Source organism: Peromyscus eremicus, chromosome 4 (assembly GCF_949786415.1).
Source record: "Peromyscus eremicus chromosome 4, PerEre_H2_v1, whole genome shotgun sequence".
NCBI lineage: Eukaryota > Metazoa > Chordata > Mammalia > Rodentia > Cricetidae > Peromyscus > Peromyscus eremicus.
This window is the reverse complement of record NC_081419.1, coordinates 93,156,538-93,179,643: the sequence shown is the minus strand read 5'-3', so window position 1 is coordinate 93,179,643 and position 23,106 is coordinate 93,156,538. Positions and strand designations below refer to the sequence as shown.

The following is a 23,106-nucleotide window of genomic DNA, read 5'->3' as shown; positions in this document are numbered from 1 at the left end:
AGAATCGTAACGTGCAGTGTAGGCCAGGCTGCATAAATTTGCCTTAACAATCACAGTAGCAGAGCCGATACCAGAGCAAATTTAGACACACCCAGACACAGGGCACAGGGCCACGGGGTCAGAGGTAGCCATCTGCCAACTCTGTCCACTGGCTGAGATTACCCTTGGTGGTGCCTCACTCTGGGCAGGAATCCTACTCCTGAAGGAACCAGAATTGTCCGGCCACAGCTGCTCAGGCCTGCAGTGGACCATTTAGTTCCAAGAAGATGGGCTGCTGAGGGGATTGAGGTGAGTGACTTTAGTCACATTCTAGAGCTATCCATGAAGACAGGTGGGAGCCCCATACCCCCTCAGGACTCACAGGCTCCTTCCTCCTCTTCTCAAGGCCTGGCAGCCTCTTGACCTTTGCTTGTCTGAGGTTTACGTTTCTGTGGGCCTCAGCAGCTGCAGAAAGGAGGCTGGGATATGGTTGCCACTGGCTGGCAGAGAGAAGCCAGGAGACTCATTCCCGGCACTAAACAAAGCCCAATTGATCTTTGACCCCTGCCCCTCCCAAGAGCTTTGGCCCTCTTCCCATCTCTTTTCTTCCTTGTGGGCCTCTCCCTGCATTCTCTGTCCCCTCATTTTCCTCTGAGCCCTGGCCTGCCCTGGCAGTTTCCCCCAGCTCCTGGCCCAGTCCAGTCTGTCCATGCTGTCCTCAAGTCCTGCTTCCTGTACATCTCCCAACCCTGACAGAGACAACCCAGACAAGAAGGTCCACTGGGCTTCTGAGAAGAGAAGGAGAACATCATCCACAGACTCAGAATCAAAGACTCACTTGGACATTTCTAAGTTACCCAGGTCCCGGAGACCCAGCCGGCTGACGGTGAAGTATGACCGAAGTCATCTGCAGCGTTGGCTGGAGATGGAGCAGTGGGTAGATGCTCAGGTCCAGGAGCTGTTCCAGGTGGGTAGCTTGAGGGAGGCTGCTGGAGACTGTGGCCCTGGGGTCAGGTCCTGAGATCCAGCGAGCTTTCTTAGAGACTTCCAGGGGAGCTGGGGGGCTGATGTGAGATGCTGTCATGGAGCATGCTCCTTCTTCAGATGGAAGAAAAGTCTTTAACCCCTTTGTGCTACAGAAAAGGCCTTTGAACACTGCCTGGACTCAGTTTCTGAGCTATACAACGGGCTATCCATGTCTGATATATCTCTTTGCTAAGACTCTGAGATTCAAATAACAGTTGAAGAGTAAATGCTTGGCCAGACTACTATACATCTTCTATACATCTATGCATAGAGCTACATTGTCCGGTACTGTCCCTGTCAATACTGTGGCTACTAGCTTTAAATGAATTAAGATGAGATGAAATTTAAAATTTAGGTCCCAAGTCCCATAGATATGGTTGAGGTGCTGACTGTCTCATGTACCATATTGCCAGCACAGATGTGGACCCGCTCCACTATCTCAGAATGGGCAATGCAGAACTAGACAGAACAGGCAGGGAAATCACTGATGCCATAACCCCACTGGCTTTGACATATGCCTCTGACTGCCTTTCTTCAGCCTCAGCCTGGGAAAGGATGGGTCTTGTCCTTGGTCACAGAAGGGAGTACTTGGACTTAGACCCCCTCAACTCTGATCCCAGAGTGGTAGCAACTGATTCATCAAGAACAACATTTTGACCTCTTAATAGTTCTTAACCACAGTGCAAGCCCGGGCATGCATTATTTGATTTAACCCTCCCACAACTCCATCAGGTAGGTGCTGTCTTACAGCTGAGAGAAGAGACTTGGGGCTGGAGCGCTCAGCTGGTTGAGTGTGTGCATGAAGCCCTGGCTTTGACCCCCGGCATTGCGTTCATGGTTCATGGTGGCACATTCCTAGGGGAGGCGGAAGCCGGGGGGTCAAGAGTTCACAGGTATCCTCGGCTACCTAGTGAATTCAAGGCCACCTGGGATCCACAAGTGACCTGTTCAAAGTCATACAGCTAGGAAGCCATGGGACTAGAAGTACAGATTGACCCCCTGAGAGTTTGGGCATTGATTTGAACAGCCAGTGAGAATTTAAATCTATTAAAGCGGGTTCAAGCATTGGGCAGTTATAAGCCCCATGGTGGGTTCTAGGAGATTAATCCACAGGACCAGTGCTCTTTGTTCACAAGAGTGTTTGTTAGCCTGCCTGTCTCCCTCCTTCCCTTCACTCCCTCCCTCCCTCCCTCCCTCCCTTCCTCCCTTCCTCCTTACCCCGCTCCCTTCTTTCCTTCTTTGGGTCCTGTGTTAGGGCCTGTGACTCTTACAAGTGAGGAGGCTGTCCTGTTATGGGAATAGGAAAGGATGGGCAGATGGGGTCTGGTCAGTCTTAACTGTATCCTGTGACCATTTAGCACACATTCGCTCTGTCTGCTGAAGCATCCTAAGTCTCCTTGTAGAGGGTAGAGAGATGCCCCGAGCTGGGAGCTAGAGGGGAGGACTTTCTTGGTCCCCATGTGTTGTGGTTTTGCAGGGCTTTACGGCTTCCAGCCCCTCCCCACTGGCTACAGTTCCATTTCCAAGGGTTTCTTGTGCACGTGCATGAAAAGTCTCATATTTCAGACACCTCAGGGCAAGTCCTGCCAGGCAACAGAGAAAAGCAGCAGCTAGAGAACCTTGTTTTACAAGGTGAAGATGGAGGAGGGGAGGGTGCATAGTCATGTACCCATAATACTGGAAAACAAGGCCTGTGGGAGGACCGCTCCCAGGGAATGACTGGCATAAAACGCCTGGCCTGTAGTTTCCATGGCAATTGTCCAAAGGTGCCAGCAGGAAGCAGCCAAGTGCCTGGGAAGCTCCTGGTGGCTGGGCATCTTAGACAGAGGTCAAGCTAAGTCTGAACTTGCTCAGCTTCGGTTCTACCTTCGTAGTGCCCTCCACCTCCATGGCTCTGGCCTGCCCACCCTGTCCTGCTGCACCGTTGGGAATGGTTACAGGGATGTGCCACTTGTTTAGTTTGATGACACTCAGAGGACCAGTGTCCCCTTGGGTGTGTAGCTTGGCCTGGGTTCTGTGGGGAACTACATCTGGGATACACACAGTCTGGGGGCCCAGAAGCTTCTGTTCTCTAAGTAACCTGAGGATTTGGCTCCTAGGCAGGGACGTAATTGGCTGTACGTTTAAGGAGACTGTGTTTAACAACCAGCTCATACACTATTTCTACCCCTTAGGTCTTCACTTCACGTCAGGCTCCTTAAAGGATTTGTCCACACTCACTACTTTTACTGACTTTTCCCATTCTTACTGTGTAGCCTAAACTAGCCCCGAACTCTAGACTTCAGAGTAGCTGGAGTTACAGGCATGTGCCATCTTGCCCTGGCTCTTCCCCTGCCCTCCGAGGTTCTGATACACTCATTCAGGCTGACTGATGATCTGCAGACCAGGCTAGATTCTACATCCCATTCAGCATCCATCCCCTGGGTTGTCTTCTCTAACAGTTTTTTTTTTTTTCAGAATTAAATGTGGGGTTAATCCCATCCAATAAAGCTTTTACTTAAAATATTATCACTTCCAGATGCCCCACTTGACTCTTATTTTATTTTTAGTGTTTCGACACAGGGTCTTATATGCAGCCGTGTTTGGTCTAGAATTCACTATGTAGCCCAGGCTGGCCTCAAACTTTCAGCAATCCTCCTGGTTCTGCTTCCTGAGTGCTGGGATTATAGACATATGCCACCGCACCCAACCATTTTATATGTTTTATTAATTTATTAGCATTTAAATTAATTAATTTTAAATTCTTTTTGAGACAGGGTTTCTCTGTATAGCCCTGGCTGTCCTGAAACTCAAAGATCTGCCTGCTTCTGACTCCCAAGTGCTGGGATTAAAGGTGTGCGCCACCACCAACCAGCTAATTTATTATTATTACTACTGAGTGTAATAAAGAATTAAACCCAGGGCCTCATGCATACTAGGTAAAACAAGCACTTTACCACTAAGCTACATCCATTTAAACCTATCTATCTGTCTGTCCATCTGTCTGAGTTGTGTTGTTGTTTTGAGATAGCATCTAATGTAGCCAAGACTGGCTTCAAACTCTCTATGGAACTGAGAGTGAGTGACCTTGAACTCCTGATTTTACAAGCTCTAGCTCCTGAGTGCTGGATTACAGGTTTGTGTCCCCATGCCTGGTTTATGTGGTTCTTGGGGTTCAACCCAGAGCCTGTGCATACTGCACAACCACTCCACCACATGAGCTACATTCCAGCCACCCTATGGCCAGTTTCTTACTTTACAGGCTTGCTAAATTCTCCAGACTGGCCTTGAACTCCTGATCCTCCTGCCTCAGCTTTTCTGAGTGTGAACATTTTTATTCTCTCCCCCCCACCCCAGACAGTGTTTCTCTGTGTAGTTTTTTGGTGCCTGTCCTGGATCTCGCTCTGTAGACCAGGCTGGCCTCAAACTCACAGAGATCCGCCTGACTCTGCCTCCCGAGTGCTGGGATTAAAGGTGTGCGCCACTGCCGTCTGGAGTGCTAACATTTTAAACATGTACCACATGCCTATGCTTAATTTGGATTTTATCTTCTATTTTTCTCATTTATTTTCTCATTTCCCTACCTGGAAATTCCATCATATCTATCATTTCTGCAATTAGTGGTGTATGTATGTGAGTGAGTGAGTGAGTGAGTGTGTGTGTGTGTGTGTGTGTGTGTTAGTGGGAATCAAACCTAGGGCCTCTCACTTGCTATTCAAGTTCTCCACCACTGAAGTTACACCTAACTTTAGGTGTAGACATTGGGTTCTGGGCATTGTGAATTGAATGTCAAGTAGCTAGATATGTTTTAAGATTTATTTTTTTATTTTTAGTTGTGTACATGTCTCTGTGTACTCTGTGTAGGTATATGCATAAAAATATTTGGTGCCCTCAGAGGCCAGGAGCATCAAATCCTCTAGAGTTAGAGTTACAGGCAGTTTTGAGCTGCCCAATGTGGATGCTGGGGATTGAGTTTACCTCCTCTCTAAGAGCACTATGTGCTCTTAACCTCTGAGTCATCGCCCCAGCTCAAGTAGCTGAATTAAAAAAAAAAATCTTGCCGGGCTGTGGTGGCGCACGCCTTTAATCCCGCACTCAGGAGGCAGAGCCAGGCGGATCTCTGTGAGTTTGAGGCCAGCCTGGGCTACCAAGTGAGTTCCAGGAGAGGCGCAAAGCTACACAGAGAAACCCTGTCTTGAAAAACCAAAAAAAAAAAAAAAAAAGAAAGAAAAAAAAATCTTTGTCAAGTAGCGTTTGGTTTTATTCTATTTGATGGTAAAGTTACTAGTGGGTCAGTTTGATCTGACACTTGTTTCTTTCTTTTTTTTTTTTTTTTTTTTTTTTTGGTTTTTTGAGACAGGGTTTCTCTGTGTAGCTTTGTGCCTTTCCTGGAACTCACTTGACAGCCCAGGCTGGCCTCGAACTCACAGAGATCCGCCTGGCTCTGCCTCCCAAGTGCTGGGATTAAAGTCGTGCGCCACCACCGCCCGGCTCTGACACTTGTTTCTAAGCTTTGATGGGATTAGTGCAAAGTTGCCTTTAATCCAGGAAATCATTGGCCCTCCCAGAGTAGAGTGACCTTTCTGAGGTCTCTGTACGATCAACAATGACTGTTCAGCTCATTGCTGAGACTTGATTTGTGTCCAGTCCTGTGTTAGGCCTGAGAACTGCCCACCTCTGGGCCTTCAGCCGCTCTCAGTTGGTTCTGAGTGTGCATCTTAGTGCTCAGCAGAGACTCAAGAGAGTCCCTTCTGCCAATTGCCCTAGCTCGCTCTGCATAGCTGTCCTTACTCAGAAATTAGTGCAGTGACTTCTAGCTACCTCAGCCTTCTCCAGGTCTCATCTCTGTCACATGGCTTCAGGGACATCACTGTGCTTTGCTTGGATCCTCTGGGAAGAGATCTTGTTTCTTTTCTTTCTGGACTCACAGCCCTGAGTTCCTTATTATGCAAATATCTGAATATATTGTTCAGGTTTTTTTCTTGTATTACTTTATATGTATGAGTGTTTCTGTCTTGTGCCTGGAGAGGCCAGAAGAGATTGTTGGATCCCTTGGAACTGGAGTTACAAACAGTTGTGAGATGCTGAATGGGTGCTGGGAACTGAACCCAGGTCCTCTGGAAGAGCAGACAGTGCTCTTAACCCCTGAGCCATCTCTCCAGCACATGTTCTGTTTTCTTGAGACAGCATCTCCTTCTGTAGCCCAGACTGGCCTGGAACTCATGATGTAGCTCAGGCTGGCTTCCTGTTTTAGCCCAAGTGTTGAGGTAACAGGTATGTACCACCATGCCTGACATTTAATTTTTATTATTATTATTATTATTATTATTATTATTATTATTATTATTATTGTGGTTTGAAAGCAAATGGCCCCCAAAGGCACTAATAGGAGGTGTGGCTTCGTTGGAGTAGGTGTGGCCTTGTTGGAGGAAGTGTGTCACTGTGGGGGCGGGCTTTGAGTTCTCCTATGCTCAAGCTACTCCCAGTGTCACAGCCCACTTCCTGTTGCCTTCTGATCAAGATGTAGCCAGCACCATGTCTGCCTGCACACCGCCATGCTCCCCGCCATGATGATAATGGACTGAACCTCTGAACTATAAACCACCACCTCAATTAAATGTTTTTCTTTATAAGAGTTGCCATGGTCATGGTGTTTTTTCACAGGAATAGAAACCCTAACCAAGACAATTGTGTGTGTGTGTGTGTGTGTGTGTGTGTGTGTGATTTGTGTCTGACTGTAGCTCACACATGTCATCATGCACATGTAGAGATCAGAGAACAGCTTTCTGGGAGTTGATTTTCTCCTTCCACTGTGAAGTCATCAGCCTTGGGTGGCAAGTGCCTTTATCTGCTGAGCCATCTCGTTGCACCTCTCCCTCATCCCCGCAGATAGGGTCTCACTGTGTAGCATTGGCTAGCCTAGAATTCACTATGTAGACCAGACTGGTCTTGAACCTAGAAGGATAAGCCTGCCTCTGCCTTCTGAGTGCTGGGATCAAAGGTGTGTGCTACCGAGAATGACCAGGGCTTTTTGTTTTTTGTTTTTGTTTTAAGAAGAATTTTGCTGTGGAACCTTGCTGCCCTTTACTTGCTATGCAGCCCAGGCTAGCTTAAAGCTTCCACCAATTCTTCTGCCTCAGCTTCCCAAATGCTGAGATTGCAGGTGTGTGCTCTGACATTTATTTGACTTTTGTTTGTACATTTTGTGCAATTTCCTAGTTACCTATATTATGAGAATCATCTAGTCCTGTCATCCCCGCCTGCCTGCCCCCTAGCAGCATAAGCATAAGGATTTGGTAAAGTTTGTTTTTTTATTTATTTACTTTGGAGACAGGGTCTCATTTCAGGCTTAGTAGCCAAGGATGACCTCCTGTCTCTACCTCCCGGGTGCTGGGATTACAAGTGTTCTGGGTTTATGCTGGTCCTGGGGACTGAACTGGAGCTTTGTGCATGCTAGGCAAGCCCTCTCCCGGCTGGTTTTTACTCTCTAGATCGTAGAGGATGCTTCTTTCCTTCCAGGACTCTCCCTGACCCCTGTCTTGGTGACCGTTCCTTCCCATGTACTCCTATGATCTCTCATCCAGGCATCTGTCTGTCACCATCTATTGTAACTGCTCTTTCACTTGTCTACTGGCTTTTCAAGGGCAAGATCATGTTGTCTGTCTGTCTTGCTGTTATGGCCCTAAGACTCATCGTCATCTTTGATCCACAGCATGCCTTTAATAAGTGGACATAAAGTGTGTGAGTGCTGAATGAGTTCTAGATGGAAGACGTGAAGGGGGCAGGTCTAGAGCTTAGGGGAAAGGGGATAACTCGAGCAATACTGATTTGGAAAAAGTGCAGACGTCACCAAGTGTTAGCAGTGTCACCTGTTAGTGAGAGGAGGGAGGTAGATGAGGGTTCCTTTCCGTTTTACTACTTCATTTATCTGTTTTATTTATTTGTAATTTACAAAGACAACTTTATTGAGTATAAATTGACATAGAGTAAAATGTGCCCTTTTGCAGTGTGCATAAAAATACAGAGAGTTGGCCGGGCGGTGGTGGCGCACGCCTTTAATCCCAGCACTCGGGAGGCAGAGCCAGGCGGATCTCTGTGAGTTCGAGGCCAGCCTGGACTACCAAGTGAGTTCAGGAAAGGCGCAAAGCTACACAGAGAAACCCTGTCTCGAAAAACCAAAAAAAAAAAAAAAAAAAAAAAAATTTACAGAGAGTGCATTTTTCCCTTTATAAAATGTCCCACCACCAAGGTAAGAAATATTTCTATCACCCAAGAAGTTTCCCAAATAACATTTACCTTTAACCAAATTATGTAATTATGTAATTTAATTGCTATCATTTTTTACGTATTTTATTTAACATAACTTAAATAGTGTAATTGAATTGCTATTATGTCTGGCCTTGCTGCTTCTGTTGTTACCAGTTTCTCTTCTGTTTTGAGACATGGTCTTGCTATGTAGCCCTGGTGGGTCTGGTCCTCTCTATATAATCCAGACTGACCTCGTACTCACAGCAGCCCCGTCTCAGCTTTGTAAGTGCTGGGCTTACACTGGTGTGCCGTCATCTGGCCTCCTATCTGTTTATGCTATGACTCATTAACTGCCGATAATATGGAGGCTGTGTGAAGGCAAGATCTTTGTTCACTCAGGTCCCCAAGCTCACAGTGTCAAGTTGACAGCAGCGTTAGACTCATGCTTGTGGAAAGGCAGATTCCTAATGATTAAATAGTCAAATGGACAAATAGAAAATTTGAAACCACTAAAGAAAAGTACAGACGGGGCTGGTGAGGTGGGTCAGTGGTAAAGGTGCTCGCTGCACAAGACTGGCTACCTGAGCTGAATCCCTGGAAGCCATGGTGGAAGGAGAGAACCAAGTCCACAAGCTGTCCTCTGACCCACATCATGTGTTCCTGCACACACACACACACACACACACACACACACACACACACACACACACATTTTTTTAACGATGATTATAAAATACCCAGCTAGGTATGGTGGCACACACCTATAATCCCAGTACTCAGGAGGCTGAGACAGAAGGACAGCAAATTAGGGGCCATCTTGGGCTATCAAGGACTCCTCAAACTCACAGAGATCTGCCTGCCTCTGCCTCCTGAGTGCTGGGATTAAAGGCATGCACCACTACCTCCCGGCCCTTTTGTTGATTTTTTGAGACAGCTTCTCACTATACAGCTGTAGTTGGTCTGGAACTAGCTATGTAGACCACAGTGGCCTTGAACTCTCAGGGATCTGCTTGTCTCTGCCTTCTGAGTGCTGAGATTAATGGGCTGAGCCACCACACTGGGCATTTCCCCCTAAAAGACAGGGTCTTTCATTGGCCTGAAACTCACAGGTAAGCTAAGCTGGCCAGAGGCAAGCCTCATAGATCTACCTGTCTCTACCTTTCCAGTGCTGGGATTACAAGCACTCACTGCCATGCCCCATGCCTGTTTTAATTTGGACATAACATTTATTTATTTGCATGTATCCACACATCTGAGGTGCACATATAGAGCTCACAGGACAACAACTTGTGGGAGTTAGTTCTCTGCCTCCACTGTGCGAGCCCGAGAATCAAACCTGGGTCCTCTGGAAGAGCAGTGTCCTCATCTGCTGAACCATTTCCCCAGAGTCGTTCTCCCTCCTTTCTGAGACAAGGTCTCCCTCTGAAGTCTAGGTTGCTCTGGAACTCATGATCTGCTTTCCCCTGCCTACGTACTGACATTGCAGGCACAGGGGAAGTCACTCTTCCTGAGTAACTCTTACCCTCGTAGGTGCTGAGAAAAGCTTATTGGACAGAATAATCAATGGGCATTCTGAGTACGCTGAGGAGGGGATCACTGTGGAAGACCACAGACGAAGGTAGAGATGGGCAAGTCCTTAACAGTAACTGCTGTTCTAACACCAGGTGGTCAGATCTCTCTTACTCTGAACTAGGGTCAAGAAGCTCCTTCTGAGCCCGAGATTGATCTGGAAGCTCTCATGGAACTATCCACAGAGGAGCAGAGGACTCAGTTGGAGGTAGGATGGGAGCCTGGGGCCTGCTTCCCTGGGTGTCATGAACCGACTTCCAGCAGCACACTAACCAACCGAGCTAACTGCTGGGAGAACCAAGCTGCAGAGAACCAAGTTAGAGACAGGGGAGGGATCTTGGGAGGCTGATGGGCACTTGTGGGGTGGTCGTATGTCTCGGCTCACCTGGCTCTCTTTCACCCAGGCCATTCTCCAAGACTGCCCCTGTGACAGAGAGGTAAGGCATATTCTGCTTCGGCAATGGGAAGAGGCCTACTGGGGGCGGCTAGGATAAGAGGAGCATCTGAAAGGAAAGCTTGGCCCTTGACAACTCTTTCCTTTTCTTGCTCTGGGGGACATTCAAGGATGGATTAGGGAGGGCAGCTGGGAGTTCCTGCTTCATCTCACTGCTCTCTCTCCTTCAGCCTTTTATCTCTGAGCTGCTCAGTCAACTCAAGAAACTTCGGAGACTCAGCAGGCCTTCGAAATAATACTGGAGAGACCATCTGTAGCCTACAGAACTTCTGTAGCCTCAGCCCTGACCTGGATGCTGGCTGAAAGGTCTTCAATGCAGACAAGGGATGCAGAAGACAAGGAGAGACACTTGTACAGCTCAAGTGTGTGTGCAGCTACTGCTGGGCTCTCTCTGCTGGGCTCTCTGCAAGGCAGTTGTGGCTGTTGCCTAATGCTTTCCTTGGCAGCCAGGATAAAAACGTTAGGAGACCAGCTAAGTGTGTGGAGTGTGGTGTGTATCTATGTTGGGGGAAGGGAGAGGGGAAGTGATATCTTGGAAGACCAGCATCCTAAGTCCCTTGGCTGTGCCCGCATCATCTATCCATCCATCTACCACTCTCACCCCACCCCCAATGCCAACAGGTGTTGGGAATTCAAAGATGGAGATCACAGCCTGGCTTTGAAGAGATTGGGATAGAGAGGCCCAGAGGCCATGTGCATAAAGCACACAGCCCCTGGCATCACCAACAAGAGGGGCCCAACTGGTAAAGATTAAGTTTTGAATTTCACCGAGGAGGCAACAGGAAGCACCTCACTGGATCTGGAGCATTCAAAGAGGTTGAGCCCTCCTCCACTCACAGTGTAGCAGGGATCTCTAGCTGGTACTCCAATCTTGGTCACCCATATCAGTCTCTGCCCTTAGTGAATGTGAAAAAGAAAGACAAAAGCTGAGGATATGTAGAGAGAAAGGGAGTGCCAGAGGTTGGGCAAAGTTGTTGGAAGACAGATATTGGATCTCTAAGGAAGGCAAGATGGGACAGGAGCCAGGAGGTAGGTCCTTTGTGATCAAGGTAGGAAGCAGTGCATGTATATAGTGTTCCTACATTCACTATTTAAGTACTAGAGAGACAGATATCCAACATGGAAGGGTCTTATGGCTCAGCTGAGCTGTCCTGAGTAGAAGGCACAATTCACTAAGATGAAAATTCATACTTACTTGGTATGAGACTACCAGAATGGTGGGACTGTCCTTCCTGGGAACTTACACCTTTTCATGAATTCCACAGGAATCTGCTTCACTAAGATGAAAATTCATACTTACTTGGTATGAGACTACCAGAATGGTGGGACTGTCCTTCCTGGGAGCTTACACCTTTTCATGAATTCCACAGGAATCTGCTTCTAGCCTACTGTGTTATTAGCACCTCTCACAGGCCTCAGGCTCAGGGGCCACAGGATTCTGGATATAGATGGTGTTGGGTGCCTGGAGGTACAGGTCAGTGGAAGAGCATGTGTGTAGCATGTATGAGGTGTGGGTTCCATCCCCAGTACTGCCAGAAACAAACTCACAAATAAAAAGAGTCTGGAGCTAGGGCTGTAGCTCAGTGGTAGAGTCCTTGTCTAGCATGTGCAAGACCCTGGGTTCAATCAATCAGTACAGACAAACGAATCTGGGGCCAATGATTGAACAACTTATTTTTATTAGATCCACTATAGGCCAGGGCTGGGCCCCGGAACCAGGTTTCCGGGCTCATCCTTAGGTTCAGTCTGCTCTTCTCCATCTGCCTCTCGGTTTCAGGCCAGCCTCTAGGAAGAAGGCCCTTACTTCTCCCTTCCTCTGGCTCCTCTAAGAGTCATTATCTTCAATGGACTTTTTCTTCCTTACAAGGACTGTGAAGCTCAAAAGAGATGTGTTTACCATCAGGAGAGCCAGATCTGCTCTCCCACTGGATGCCGAGACTGGGCCCAGGTGGCCATGCCAGTCCACTGGCTGCCTGTGGCACTGCCACCTCAGGAGGTCATCAGGGTTTTTCCTCAGTGTTCTCGGCCAGCAGTTCGGGGGCGGTATGCAGAAGTCTGATGTTCTTTAAGATCAAAGTTATCGTGGCCCTCCCTGGGGAGCAAAGGGGTGAATGGCAGAGATCTTGGCATCCCTCAAGCCAAGATCAATCTACCCTTAGAACGTTCTACCCGTACCCACCGGAAGCAGCGGGCACAGTAGAGGTCTCCATCGCAGCCAGCACAGCGCAGGGTAGCATCCTCATTGCAGATACAGCACCAGGGGAGCTCTTCTTCCTCAGCCTGGGGCCCAGGAAGCTGAGACTGGGTCTTCAGGAAGAGAGAAGAGGAATGGGGGAAGTCAAGTACAAATGAGCAGTGAGCCAGGTGCAAGGCTGTGGGATGTGTGGAGATGCCTGTGTGGGGCTTTTCTCACCTCAGTCTCTGCCCTGCTGGGTTGGGCCCGGGGTCGGGGAGCTGCTTCCACGGGGATGTTAAAGCCACTTGCCTCATCCAGGGCAGCTTCTTCAGTGAGCTGTGAAGAGAGAGGAAGATAACTACTTCCTGCTCTAGGCCCAGGCTCCCCTCCCAGCATTTCTGGCCTCACTTCTCAGCTCTTCACCCTTTACCTCCTGCTGTACCTTCCTGGTTTCTTGAGACAGGAAATACAGAGCCCAACTAAAATTGGAGCTGTGGAATGTCCACTCACGTGGCCCTAGAGGCCAGTGAGTAAGAGCAGACAGCTGGCACAACAGTGAGGCAGAGGCAGAGCAGGGCAGCGGGGTGGGCAGCAAGGCTACCTGCTTCAGGACTCTCTGGATGGCTGTCTCTTCATCATCCTCCTCCTCCTCACTGTCTGGCAGGTGATAGTCCTGGAGGGTCACTTGAATGAGGGGGCAGGAGCAGAGGAAGGAGTGAGGGGACAGATTTCACCAGATGGCTGCCCCCCTGTCTTCTAGAACTGTTGCTTCCCTGGGGGCACCTATTTCAGAGCTGAGAATCAAGCTGCTTCCCTACCCCAGCCACCAGCCCTGAGCACGGAGGGCAGTAGAGAAGCATTAGCACCTCAAGAGACTGAAGGTCCCACTGCCTCTTATGGCTGCCTCCGAGCCCTCATTCCCTGCTCTGCCCCGTCATATCTCATGGCTCTGCACAGGACACGACAGATCCTTTGGCACAGGGACCCTTAGTACTGCGTTAGCACTGGCAGGGAGAGTGTAGTTTGGGGTGGCAGCAGGCCTCGGCCAGGGGCCGGAACAAGGAGGCTGGCTTGAGCCTTTACCTCTGTCGGGGTCCTGTCCCTGAAGTACAGCCAATCTTTTGGCAAGAGCCAGGAACCGTTCCTGCCTCGTGTTCTCCTCCCGTAGCTCAACTGCCGCCTCAGCCAGCAACCTGCTCTTCTCCTTCTCCAGGGATGGGCTGGCCTGGCCCTGGGAATCTGTGTGCTGGTTCCTTGGACCTCCCTTGTTGAGGTCATTCTGGGGGGAGGCCACTGGAAGGGGTAAGACAGTTAGGAAGGCAGGAGAATTCCAGAACCCACTTCTCAACGATTTTTTAACATTATCAATTTTTTGCTCAGTACTAGGCTTATATTATAAACAAAATTACTATTTCTTCCATTTTTCCAAATATAAAGTAATTTTTTTTTTTTTTTGTTATTTTGATCTTTTTTAATTATAGATAGGGGTTTGCTATAGAGTCCAGGCTGGACTGGAACTCTCGATCTTCTTGCCTCTGCTTCCCATTTCCTAGGATTACAAGTGTGTACCATCATGCCTGGCAAAACCAGTAATGTTAGTTGTGTCTTTTTCAAATGCATCAACCCCCCACCCACCTAGTTAATACAGGGTGGCTATCCTAGGGCTTGAGAATCAAGGCTCAGATATGGGAGGCTAAGGTTTAGCTAGTCTATGTCTTTCAGGGCTGGAATTAACATTTTCTGGGAGCAACAGCGAGAGGTCCTGAGGGAAGCAGCAGTCTTAGATAATGGGCAAGAAGAAATCTGACCACAGTGGACGTGGTTCTGACATGGTCACCTTTAGTTTAGGGTTTCAGAGCAGGAGCTTTAAAACCAAGTCGGCCATGACAGCGCACTCCTGTAAGGACTTCCTGTAATCAGGAAGATCAGGAGTTCATAGTCATCCAAGTTTGAGGCCAGCTACACGAGGGCTACATGAGGCCCTATCTCATAAAATAAAACAAACAAAAGCAAAAATAGCCGGGTGGTGGTGCACGCCTTTAATCCCAGCACTTGGGAGGCAGAGCCAGGTGGATCTCTGTGAGTTCGAGGCCAGCCTGGTCTACAGAGCGAGATCCAGGAAAGGCGCAAAGCTACACAGAGAAACCCTGTCTTAAAAAAACCAAAAAAAAAAAAAAAAAAAAAAAAAGGCAAAAACAGCTTTACGTAGAAGGCTCATCCCTGCCAGTTAGGGGCTGTGTGCCCGTGACTAAGCTTACCAAGTCTGTTTCTTCCGTTATACATAAGAACAGTCCTCCATCAGATCAGTGAGAGCACCCACTGAGACTGTGTCTACAATGCGGTGTATCAGTCTCAGATCTTGGGACACGTTTAAGGGGACAATTCCCTTTTAGGGGTGGGGAGCAGACAACTGCACATGCCCATCGGCATCCCTGCCTTCCACCTACCAGATGCCAGTAGCACCTGTGAACTGTGATAACAAAAATGTCTTCAAACATTTCCAAAAGTGCCCTAGAGGTAAAAATCATCCCGAGTTGGAATACTGCTCTGGAGCCTCCATATACCACTGTCCAAGAATCCCCTGTGATGTTGGGAACACTCCATAGCATGCCCCAGGTTCAGGCTGTCCGTGATGTCTGCCGCAAGCACACATGGGTAGCCAGTGGTTAAAATGTAGCTGGCAGTAGGAGGCAACTGGAACTTAACTCTTTTCATGTAAGCCTCTTACCCATTATCGGGATCTTCACTGCAGACAATACTGAGTACTTAGTAGGAGCCAGGCACTGACTGTGTTATTCCATTTATTCCCCATGACTTCTACCACCTTCTACCAGACAGGTTTTATCACATGGCTTGAGTTTACAGATTAGATTTAGACGGGTGAAGGAACTCATGTAAGGTGGTGGGATTGGGATTCCCCATCTAACTGTAGAGCCGGTGCAAGAGGCTTACACTGGCTGCCCTTGGAGCAAGCACTCGGTACACAGAAGCTCTTTAGTGCTGGCCATTCTCTGACTCATATTCACCTCCCAAGAGGGTGGGCAGGAGAGGCAGGGCATGACTTTGCAGAAGCCAAGTGGACAGGTTACCTGGGCCTCTTCGTTCCCAGCTTTCATCAATAGCCACCTCAGCTGCCAGCTGTGTGAGCAGATCCTGCGTCTGCTGAGCCTGGGTCCTGGTATCTGGTGCCTGGTGTGCCTGTGCAGAGGAGGGAACCTCAGTGGGGAATAGGAGTGTGGGGAGGGCCACACCAGAAGTCCAGAAGTCTGAGTCGGGGCTGGTTGCTGAAGAGTTTTCAAAGCCCATGGGAAGGGATGAATTCAAGGTCCACATAGGTGAGTAGGTCTGGCAGCTCCCAACAGGACTGAGTATCCACTCTCTGTTGACGCACTCAGTCCTGCTGCTGGGCACTTGTTCTTTGGCTTGAAAGCAGGCCTAAGGCTCAGGAGGTAGGGGTGGGAGGCCTTACTAACTCCTGCAAAGCACATCATCGATCATACATGTATCTGGGCTTCGGTAGGGTGCTTGCCCTAGGAAACCCTTCTCCCCACGCCACGACACTCACCGGTCTCACGGCGTGAGAAGGTAGCACTCTGCCCTGTAATGCTGCAAGCCGATTCTCCATCTCCTCTGTGGAAGGGATGGAGCCCTGGACTTCACCCTTCAGTGCGGCTAGTCTCGCCTCTATCTCCGCTTGTGAGGGCACCGACTCTACAATTGGCAAGCAGAGGGTTTGTAAGGGCCAGAGGCAGCGCAGTCCCAAGGCCTGCACTGTGCCTCTCAGGTCCCCCTGCCCACTTCAACTCACTGGGCCTGTTTTCCTGACGGAGCCGCGCTAGGCGGTCGGCGATGGCTTGGTCTTGTGGAGTTAGGCCCTGGCTCTGGAGAGTGCTGGGCTTCTTCTTGGCTTCCAAGGCTGCCACACGCCTGGCAGGACATGAGGTAGAGACTCTTAAGGCAAAGGGGAAGACTGAAGGCACCCATCCAAATCAACTGGGGCCTCTCGAGGCAATCGTCTGTGGCCTCTATTTATGTGGTACTGCAGCCCAGCCCAGCTGACCAGCTGTAGGTCTGCCTGAGAGGGAAGAGCTCCCAAATGCCTTTTCTGAGAACAGAATAATGAGCTGCTTTCAGAATCTAAGAGGGGAGCCAGGAGCCTGGAGGTGGGCATTCTCTTTACCCTGCACCCATGTGATCTGGAGACCGGAGGGTCCCACCGCTGAGGTCCTTGTCCTTTGCCGTCCCCACTTGTCCTCCTTTCAATACTTACTTCTTGTAGTTCTGAGGTGGCGACCACTTGGAGGTATTGTCAGAAGATCCTCTAGAGAGGAAATGTGGTGTGAGAAGTCCCATCATCCCACCCATCAGTGATTTCTCCCCCAAATACTTCCTAGGCAGACCTCTGGCCAGGGATCACAAGGCCACGAGGCCTGCTCAGATGCTTACTGTCATGTCTGTCTGAACCCTCGGTCATGCCCTTCTCTCACCTGGTCAGGACTGCGTGGCACTGCTTGCAGACTTTCTGTTGAGTGTTGCCAGCCCGAGGTACCAGAGCGCTGAAGCTAAGACAGCCATTACAGAAGGCCCGACCACAGTTCTTACAGCCGTACTACAAGAAACACAAAGCAGGAGGATCCATCTCTCACCCACCCCTATTGGCTCTTCTCTGGGACTCTCTGAGTAAGCACTCACAGAAAGAAGAAACTGAAGTTGTGACCAGATGCTGGAGGAAGGAAGAGGAGTGGAATCCCTAGGGTCCAGGGAGAGATAGGGGTAGAGGGCACAGCAATTCCTTGGCTTTCAGGGTCTTGTTCAAGTCAGATAAAATTTCAGGCAAAACTCACATGCTTTCTACCATTTTCAACGTCTTACCATGGGGGTGAACAATGAAGACAAACAGAGCCCTGGGAGTCAGGTCGCTGGCTAGTCAACAAAAGAGAATCAGACCCAGTGCAGATGCTATGCTTTCTCTGCTCTGGCAAGATGGTGGGGGGTTTGACTCAGGACAGGGTGGTAACAATAGCTTCAGTTATTAAGTACTTAGTGTGTGCCAGGCACACAGCTTGGACCTTAAAATCCATCATCTGACCTAACTGTCATAATTTACACACATTATCATATTTGATCCTGATGCCCACCATTAGTATCTCTATTTTTAACAGGGGCCAGAGAAATTACATGACTTGTTTAATTTAGGTCTTTCCGTGCATAAGACAGGGCAGCTGAAATTTGAACCGACTCTGAAATTTACGCTCCTGAAGTGCTCTAGTCCTGCATATCATGAATTCATCCCACTTATTTCCAACTGTCCCCCCAGAAGCTTACAAGGAGGACCTGGTAAATCTGTGTTGAGAACAAGAAGGCCTTTCCATTGCGCCCTGGGAGAAAGGGAATACTGTAATCTAACCTGGATAAAGGCAGGCAGCCTCTGAGGCAGGTTTCAGAACAGAGAGTAACGGGCACGGTGTGACACACAGCGGTCATAGGACATTAAAAGACCGAGATGGAGAGAAGCAGAGAATGGAGAAGCAGGAGGCAGATGCTCCACTTGGTGGTAAAAAAGAAAAAAAAAAAAAAAAGTGTAGCTTTTGGAACCTGATAGTAATACACTATCATTTATTTATAGGGTGCTTTCAGCTCCAGCACCTCACCAAACCCCCTTCAAAATTTTATTTTAATTACATCATTTCTTTGTGAGTGTGTGTGTGGACGTGTGCATGCCATGGCACGTGTGTGGAGATCATGGAATAACTTGCGGGAGTTCTCTCCTTCCTGGGGTTCGAACTGAGGTCATCCAGGCTTAGCGGCAAGCGCGTTTACCCGCAGAGCCATCTCACTGGAGCTCATCATACCATCATCTTAACCCAGAAAGCGAGTGGGCACTCGCCCCACTTTACAGAAATGTTAACGGAGTTGCTTCGTCAAAACCACACCACTAGAAAGAAGCCGGCAAACTGGGTCTTTGGCCTGCAAGTCCCGTGCTCTTCCCTTGGCCCCGCGTCCTCCCGTGACCCTCCAGCTCTCTAGGAGAACACTCGCCTCCTTCTTGAAGAGGGTGAACTTGACAGCACAGCCGTAGCACCTGCTCTCCATGGCGACTCGGCGCCACAGATCCGAAGGACAGCCTCTCACCAGCGCAGTGCGGGCCGCTCAGACCCTCAAGCCTAGGCAGCCCGGCTCTGCACGCCCACCTGCGCCGTCCAGCCGCCGCCCTGCGCGGGGGAATTCTGACTCTCTCCGCTCACCACCCCGCGGGCGGCCGCGGAGTGTGGGTTGCTGGGAGTCGTAGTTCATTTTCCGCGGCGCGCTCCTCCATAGTCAGTCAAACCTCAACCGGATCGCGCCGATTCCCAGGGGGCTTAGCGCCGTTGGGCCGGCTCCAAGCCAGTACCCCTCCCTGTGCGCGCTCAGACTCCTGGGAATTGTAGTACCCATTCGGTCGGGGCTCGAACCATGGCGGTGACTAAAGAGCTCTTACAAATGGATCTGTACGCGCTGCTTGGCATTGAGGAGAAGGCGGCAGACAAAGAGGTGAGAACCTGAGCGGCATGGCAGCTCTTCGGTCCTCGCGCCTGGGCCGCGCCTGGGCCGGGCTGTCTAGGCTCCGCCCTATACTGGACCGGCAGCGAGTACCAGCCTAATGTCTAAAAAAGGGGGTCCTCCGGGCATTTCCTGACAGGCTTAAGGACCTCGTTAGGGAGGGAGGCACCGAGGACTTAGAACTGTGTGACTGCGCCACAGAGTGTGGAGGCCGGTTCGAATCTGAGCCAGGCCTGCTTTTCTGCGCCTGCGCAGCAGCAGTTGCACGCTGTTTTACCTGTGTGTGGAGGTGTTTCAGTTCAGTTTCTAAACTAGCTGCTTTAACTTCAGGTTGACCCTGGGAGGGAAGAAAAGTCAGCTGTCTAGGCTTTTCACCCCCTCCTCCCCTGGATTTGGCGTTGAGACCTAGGACCCAGAGAGCACGGTTTTCTTTTCCGCTTTTTAAAAATATCAGATGCTCAGCGTTGTTCTCCGCGTGTGCTGCTACTTAGCGGGTTAAACAAGAGGATCGGCAGGCTAAAGCCGGCGGTGCCGGAGTTCACTTATTTTCAGTGCTGGTCAAGGTGCCCAGGGTGAGACAGATCAAGATGGACTTGAGGTTCCTGTTACTTACTCCTGGATTGTGCTGGTAATTCTAACAGGATAGGCAGAGGAGTTCATCGGATAAAAAGCAATGCCCACCGGGCTGGGCATGGTGGTGCGAACCTTGGGAACTGGAGAGAGGAGAATCAGGAGTTGAAGGCCAACTTCAGCTTGTAGAGTTCAAGCGTAGCTGGTTTTACCTGAGATCCTATCTTTAAAAAAAAAAAAAAAAAAAAAAAAAAGAGGGAAGAGAGAAGGAAGGAGGATCAGGAGTCCAAGGTCATCTTTGACTATAATGTTTAAGGAGTTTCAAGCCAACCTGGACTCCAGAGACCATGTTTAAAAAACAAAACAAGCCGGGCGGTGGTGGCGCACTCCTTTAATCCCAGCACTCGGGAGGCAGAGCCAGGCGGATCTCTGTGAGTTCGAGGCCAGCTTGGTCTACAGAGCGAGATCCAGGACAGGCACCAAAGCTACCCAGAGAAACTCTGTCTCAAAAAAAGAAGAAGAAGGAGGAGGAGGAGGAGGAGGAGGAAGAAGAAGAAGAAGAGGAGGAAGAAGAAGAAGAGGAAGAAGAAGAAGAAGAAGAAGAAGAAGAGGAAGAAGAAGAAGAAGAAGAAGAAGAAGAAGAAGAAGAAGAAGAAAGAAAAACAAGCAAACAAAAACCACAAAACAAAGAGCTGAGAGAGGTCCCTTAGTGACAGAATTGTGTGGAGGACCAAAAGCCAGGTCCCCTGATTCATAGCTCAGGTCCACGCCCCTTTCATCTCGTTGTCCTGTAGAGGTAATAATACTGAGGAACACCAGCACTCCATTTTACTTCATTTAGTTTTTTCTCTGAATTACAAAAATATGAATCCACTTGTCTGTTTGATCTATCTTCCAACATCCAAAATTGAACTTAACTTTTCTGCCCAAATCTGTTCCCTCCTTGGAATCCTCTATCTTTATAATGCCACCACGATCTGTCTACTCAAGTAGGATGTTTATTTTTTTATTCGTTTACATTGCTGAGGATTAAACCCAGGTTCTCTTACCCGTTAGGTGATGCTGTACCACTGAGCTATGCTCCGGCCCATCCATTCTGAGTTACTCTTGACACCTCCAGATTCTCTCCCCGCTGCCCTCTTGTCCATCACTGGGTCCTAATGATCTAGCCTTCCAATGATTCTCACACTTGTTCACCATCTCTGCCTCCTCCACCGTCTGTCTAGCCCACTTCTCTGTTGCCGGTCTGTTCTACTGTAATCTGTCATGCCTCTCCAATCCATTCTCCTCACAGAAAATTAAATGATCCTAGTACTTCCTTAAAACCCTATAGGGACAGGACTGTAATCCCAGGCTAAGGGGATTTGCAGTTCAAGGCCAGGCTGGGCTACATAGGGAGACTTTGTCTCAGTAACAATAAAAAAACAAAATTACATAACAGTTAATACTATTTATCACACACACACAGGACACAGGTCAGTGATGTTTTTTCTTCCCTTCTGTCCTTCTGTTAGTTCATTTTTGTTTTTTTGTTTGTTTGTTTTTTGGAGATAGGGTTTCTCTACACAGCCCTGGCTGTCCAAGAACTCACTATGTAGACCAGGCCAGCCTTGAACTCACAGAGATCCACCTGCCTCTGCCTCCTGAGTGCTGGATTAAAGGCATGTGCCACCACATCAGGTTTTTAATCCACCTTGCTTTTACTTATCCTTCAGAACTCAGTTTAGGGTTGGGAGAGAGTCTTTGCCTAGTGTGCATGAAGCCCTGGATTTAGTCCTCAGCACCACATAAACTAGATGTTGTGGTATATACCCGTAATCTCCACATTTGGGAGGTGGAGGCAGGAAGACCAGAAGTTCAGTGTCATCCTTGGCTATATAGCTAGTTTGAGACTAGTCTGGATCAGAAACTGCCTTAGTTTGCTTTCTATTATTTTGAAATCCATCATGGCTGGCCAAAAGCAATCTGGGGAGGAAGGGCTTATTTTATCTTAGTCTTCCAGGTAACATTGCATTGCTAAGGGAAGTGAGGGCAGGAACTGAAGAGATCATAGGAACGTCGATTATTGGCTTACTCCTGCTGGCTTGCTCAGTTGGCTTTATTATACAACCCAAGATCACCTGCCTAGGGATGGCACCTCCCACAGTGGGCTGGGCCCTTCCACATCAATCATCAATCAAGAAAATTACCATCAGGCTTGCCTACAGGGCAATATAATGGAGGCATTTTCTCAGTTGAGGTTCCCTCTTCTCAGCTCTCTCTAGCTTTTTTCAGGTTGACAAAAAAACCTAACCAATACAGAGACACTATCTAAAAACAAATAAAAACAACAGGAATGGAGAAATGTCTCAGTGGTTAAGAAGGCATTTGTAATTGGAGTTTTCCCGTCCTGATGCCCCACTCCCTGTCCTGGTAGCTGCTTCCAAATTATCACACAGAGATTTTATATTATTTGTAAATACTCGGCCAATAGCTCAGACTTATTACTAACTAGCTCTTACATTTTAAGTTAACTCATACTCCTTATTTATGCTCTGCCACATGGTGGTACCATTATTAGCATGGCACATTTATCTCCTGCTCCCTCTTCGTCTTCCTGTCGACTCCTGACTCTGCCCTTCTTCCTCCCAGCATTCTTCTAGTCTAGCTCTCCTGTATAACCTTAACCTGGCTGTTGGCCAGTCAACTTGTTTATTAAACCAATCACAGCAACAAATCTTCACGGTGTGCAAAGGGATTATCCCACAGCAGCATATACTGCTCTACCAGAGAGTATCAATGTTTGGAGTATCTATAGCCAATAGCCTCTGCAGACATCTGCATTCCTGTACATGCATACACCCATGTACACAGACACACACACACTATATATATATATATATATATATATATATATATATATATATATATATATATATATAAAAGAACCCAACTCAGTTTAATTGGCCCCCTCAGAGAGGTTTTGCCTATTACGCCTCAACCCCCATGCTGGATATGAACCCAGGACCTTGCTAGGCAAGTGTTCTACTGAGCTACACCCCAGGCTTTGCATCTCTTTCATAGCACCTGGCTCCCCTCCTTTCCAGGAGTTAGTATTCAGTTCTGTCATTATTGCCTCATGCCTTAATCCTTTCTATGTGTCTACCTCTGAGAAGCAGATCTGGTTGATCAGCTCACTTCAGTAGTAGTCCTGGCACATAGTAGGCTCTTAATAAATATTTGTTGAAGGAATGAAGAAAGCACTACAGAGACCACTGAACGGCCTGAGAATCAGGAGACCTAGAGCAGTCAGTGTCACTCTCTGGACCTGGTTTTCCCCAAATGCAAAATGAAGAATTAGGGCCAGTGACGTGGTCAGAGGAAAAAAATACTTGCTGCCAAACCTGATGACAGAGTTTAACCCCCAGAACACCCTGTTGGGAGGAGAGAAGTCACTCCTGAAAGCTGTCCTGTGGCAGAGCAGGTAAAAGAGTATATGTGGATATGTACTCAGAATGTTTCTTACATGTTGAAAGTATTGTAACAAGGAAGCAAACAAAACAACAAAACATCCCAAACAACTCAA

The 23,106-nt window shown here is 48.6% G+C and overlaps 3 protein-coding genes across 3 annotated transcripts in view; 2 read left to right on the top strand and 1 right to left on the bottom strand.

Moving 5' to 3' along the window:
- The first annotated feature begins 688 nt into the window (after positions 1-688).
- Ppp1r14d (protein phosphatase 1 regulatory inhibitor subunit 14D) lies at positions 689-10,602 on the top strand. The gene is made up of 4 exons (XM_059259528.1): positions 689-946; positions 9,926-10,009; positions 10,206-10,238; positions 10,426-10,602. The coding sequence occupies exons 1-4, from the start codon at positions 689-691 to the stop codon at positions 10,489-10,491; spliced, it is 441 nt and encodes a 146-aa protein (XP_059115511.1). The 3' UTR covers positions 10,492-10,602.
- A 1,312-nt stretch (positions 10,603-11,914) lies between these two features.
- Zfyve19 (zinc finger FYVE-type containing 19) lies at positions 11,915-19,014 on the bottom strand. The gene is made up of 11 exons (XM_059261157.1): positions 18,471-19,014; positions 16,919-17,040; positions 16,702-16,752; positions 16,240-16,358; positions 15,997-16,142; positions 15,521-15,629; positions 13,515-13,724; positions 13,033-13,115; positions 12,669-12,767; positions 12,435-12,562; positions 11,915-12,347 (listed from the first exon to the last, which is right to left on the bottom strand). The coding sequence occupies exons 1-11, from the start codon at positions 18,522-18,524 to the stop codon at positions 12,269-12,271; spliced, it is 1,200 nt and encodes a 399-aa protein (XP_059117140.1). The 5' UTR covers positions 18,525-19,014; the 3' UTR covers positions 11,915-12,268.
- Dnajc17 (DnaJ heat shock protein family (Hsp40) member C17) overlaps positions 18,748-23,106 on the top strand; it is a 33,911-nt gene continuing 29,552 nt past the window's right edge. The window contains exon 1 of the mRNA XM_059261155.1: positions 18,748-18,962. Coding sequence (XP_059117138.1) covers positions 18,885-18,962 — 78 coding nt within the window. The 5' untranslated portion in view covers positions 18,748-18,884. The remainder of the gene's footprint in view (positions 18,963-23,106) is intronic.

Bases quoted from the DNA above. Each gene is read 5' to 3' on its own strand.
- Zfyve19 (XM_059261157.1), bottom strand. From the start codon at position 18,524: ATGGAGAGCAGGTGCTACGGCTGTGCTGTCAAGTTCACCCTCTTCAAG. The intron at 15,630-15,996 runs GTGAGTGTCGTG...TCCTCTGCACAG, and splicing joins CTTCTCACGCCGTGAGACCG to GCACACCAGGCACCAGATAC. The intron at 13,116-13,514 runs GTAAAGGCTCAA...CCCTCATTCAAG, and splicing joins GGGACAGGACCCCGACAGAG to TGACCCTCCAGGACTATCAC.
- Ppp1r14d (XM_059259528.1), top strand. From the start codon at position 689: ATGCTGTCCTCAAGTCCTGCTTCCTGTACATCTCCCAACCCTGACAGA. The intron at 10,010-10,205 runs GTAGGATGGGAG...TCTTTCACCCAG, and splicing joins AGCAGAGGACTCAGTTGGAG to GCCATTCTCCAAGACTGCCC. The intron at 10,239-10,425 runs GTAAGGCATATT...TCTCTCCTTCAG, and splicing joins ACTGCCCCTGTGACAGAGAG to CCTTTTATCTCTGAGCTGCT.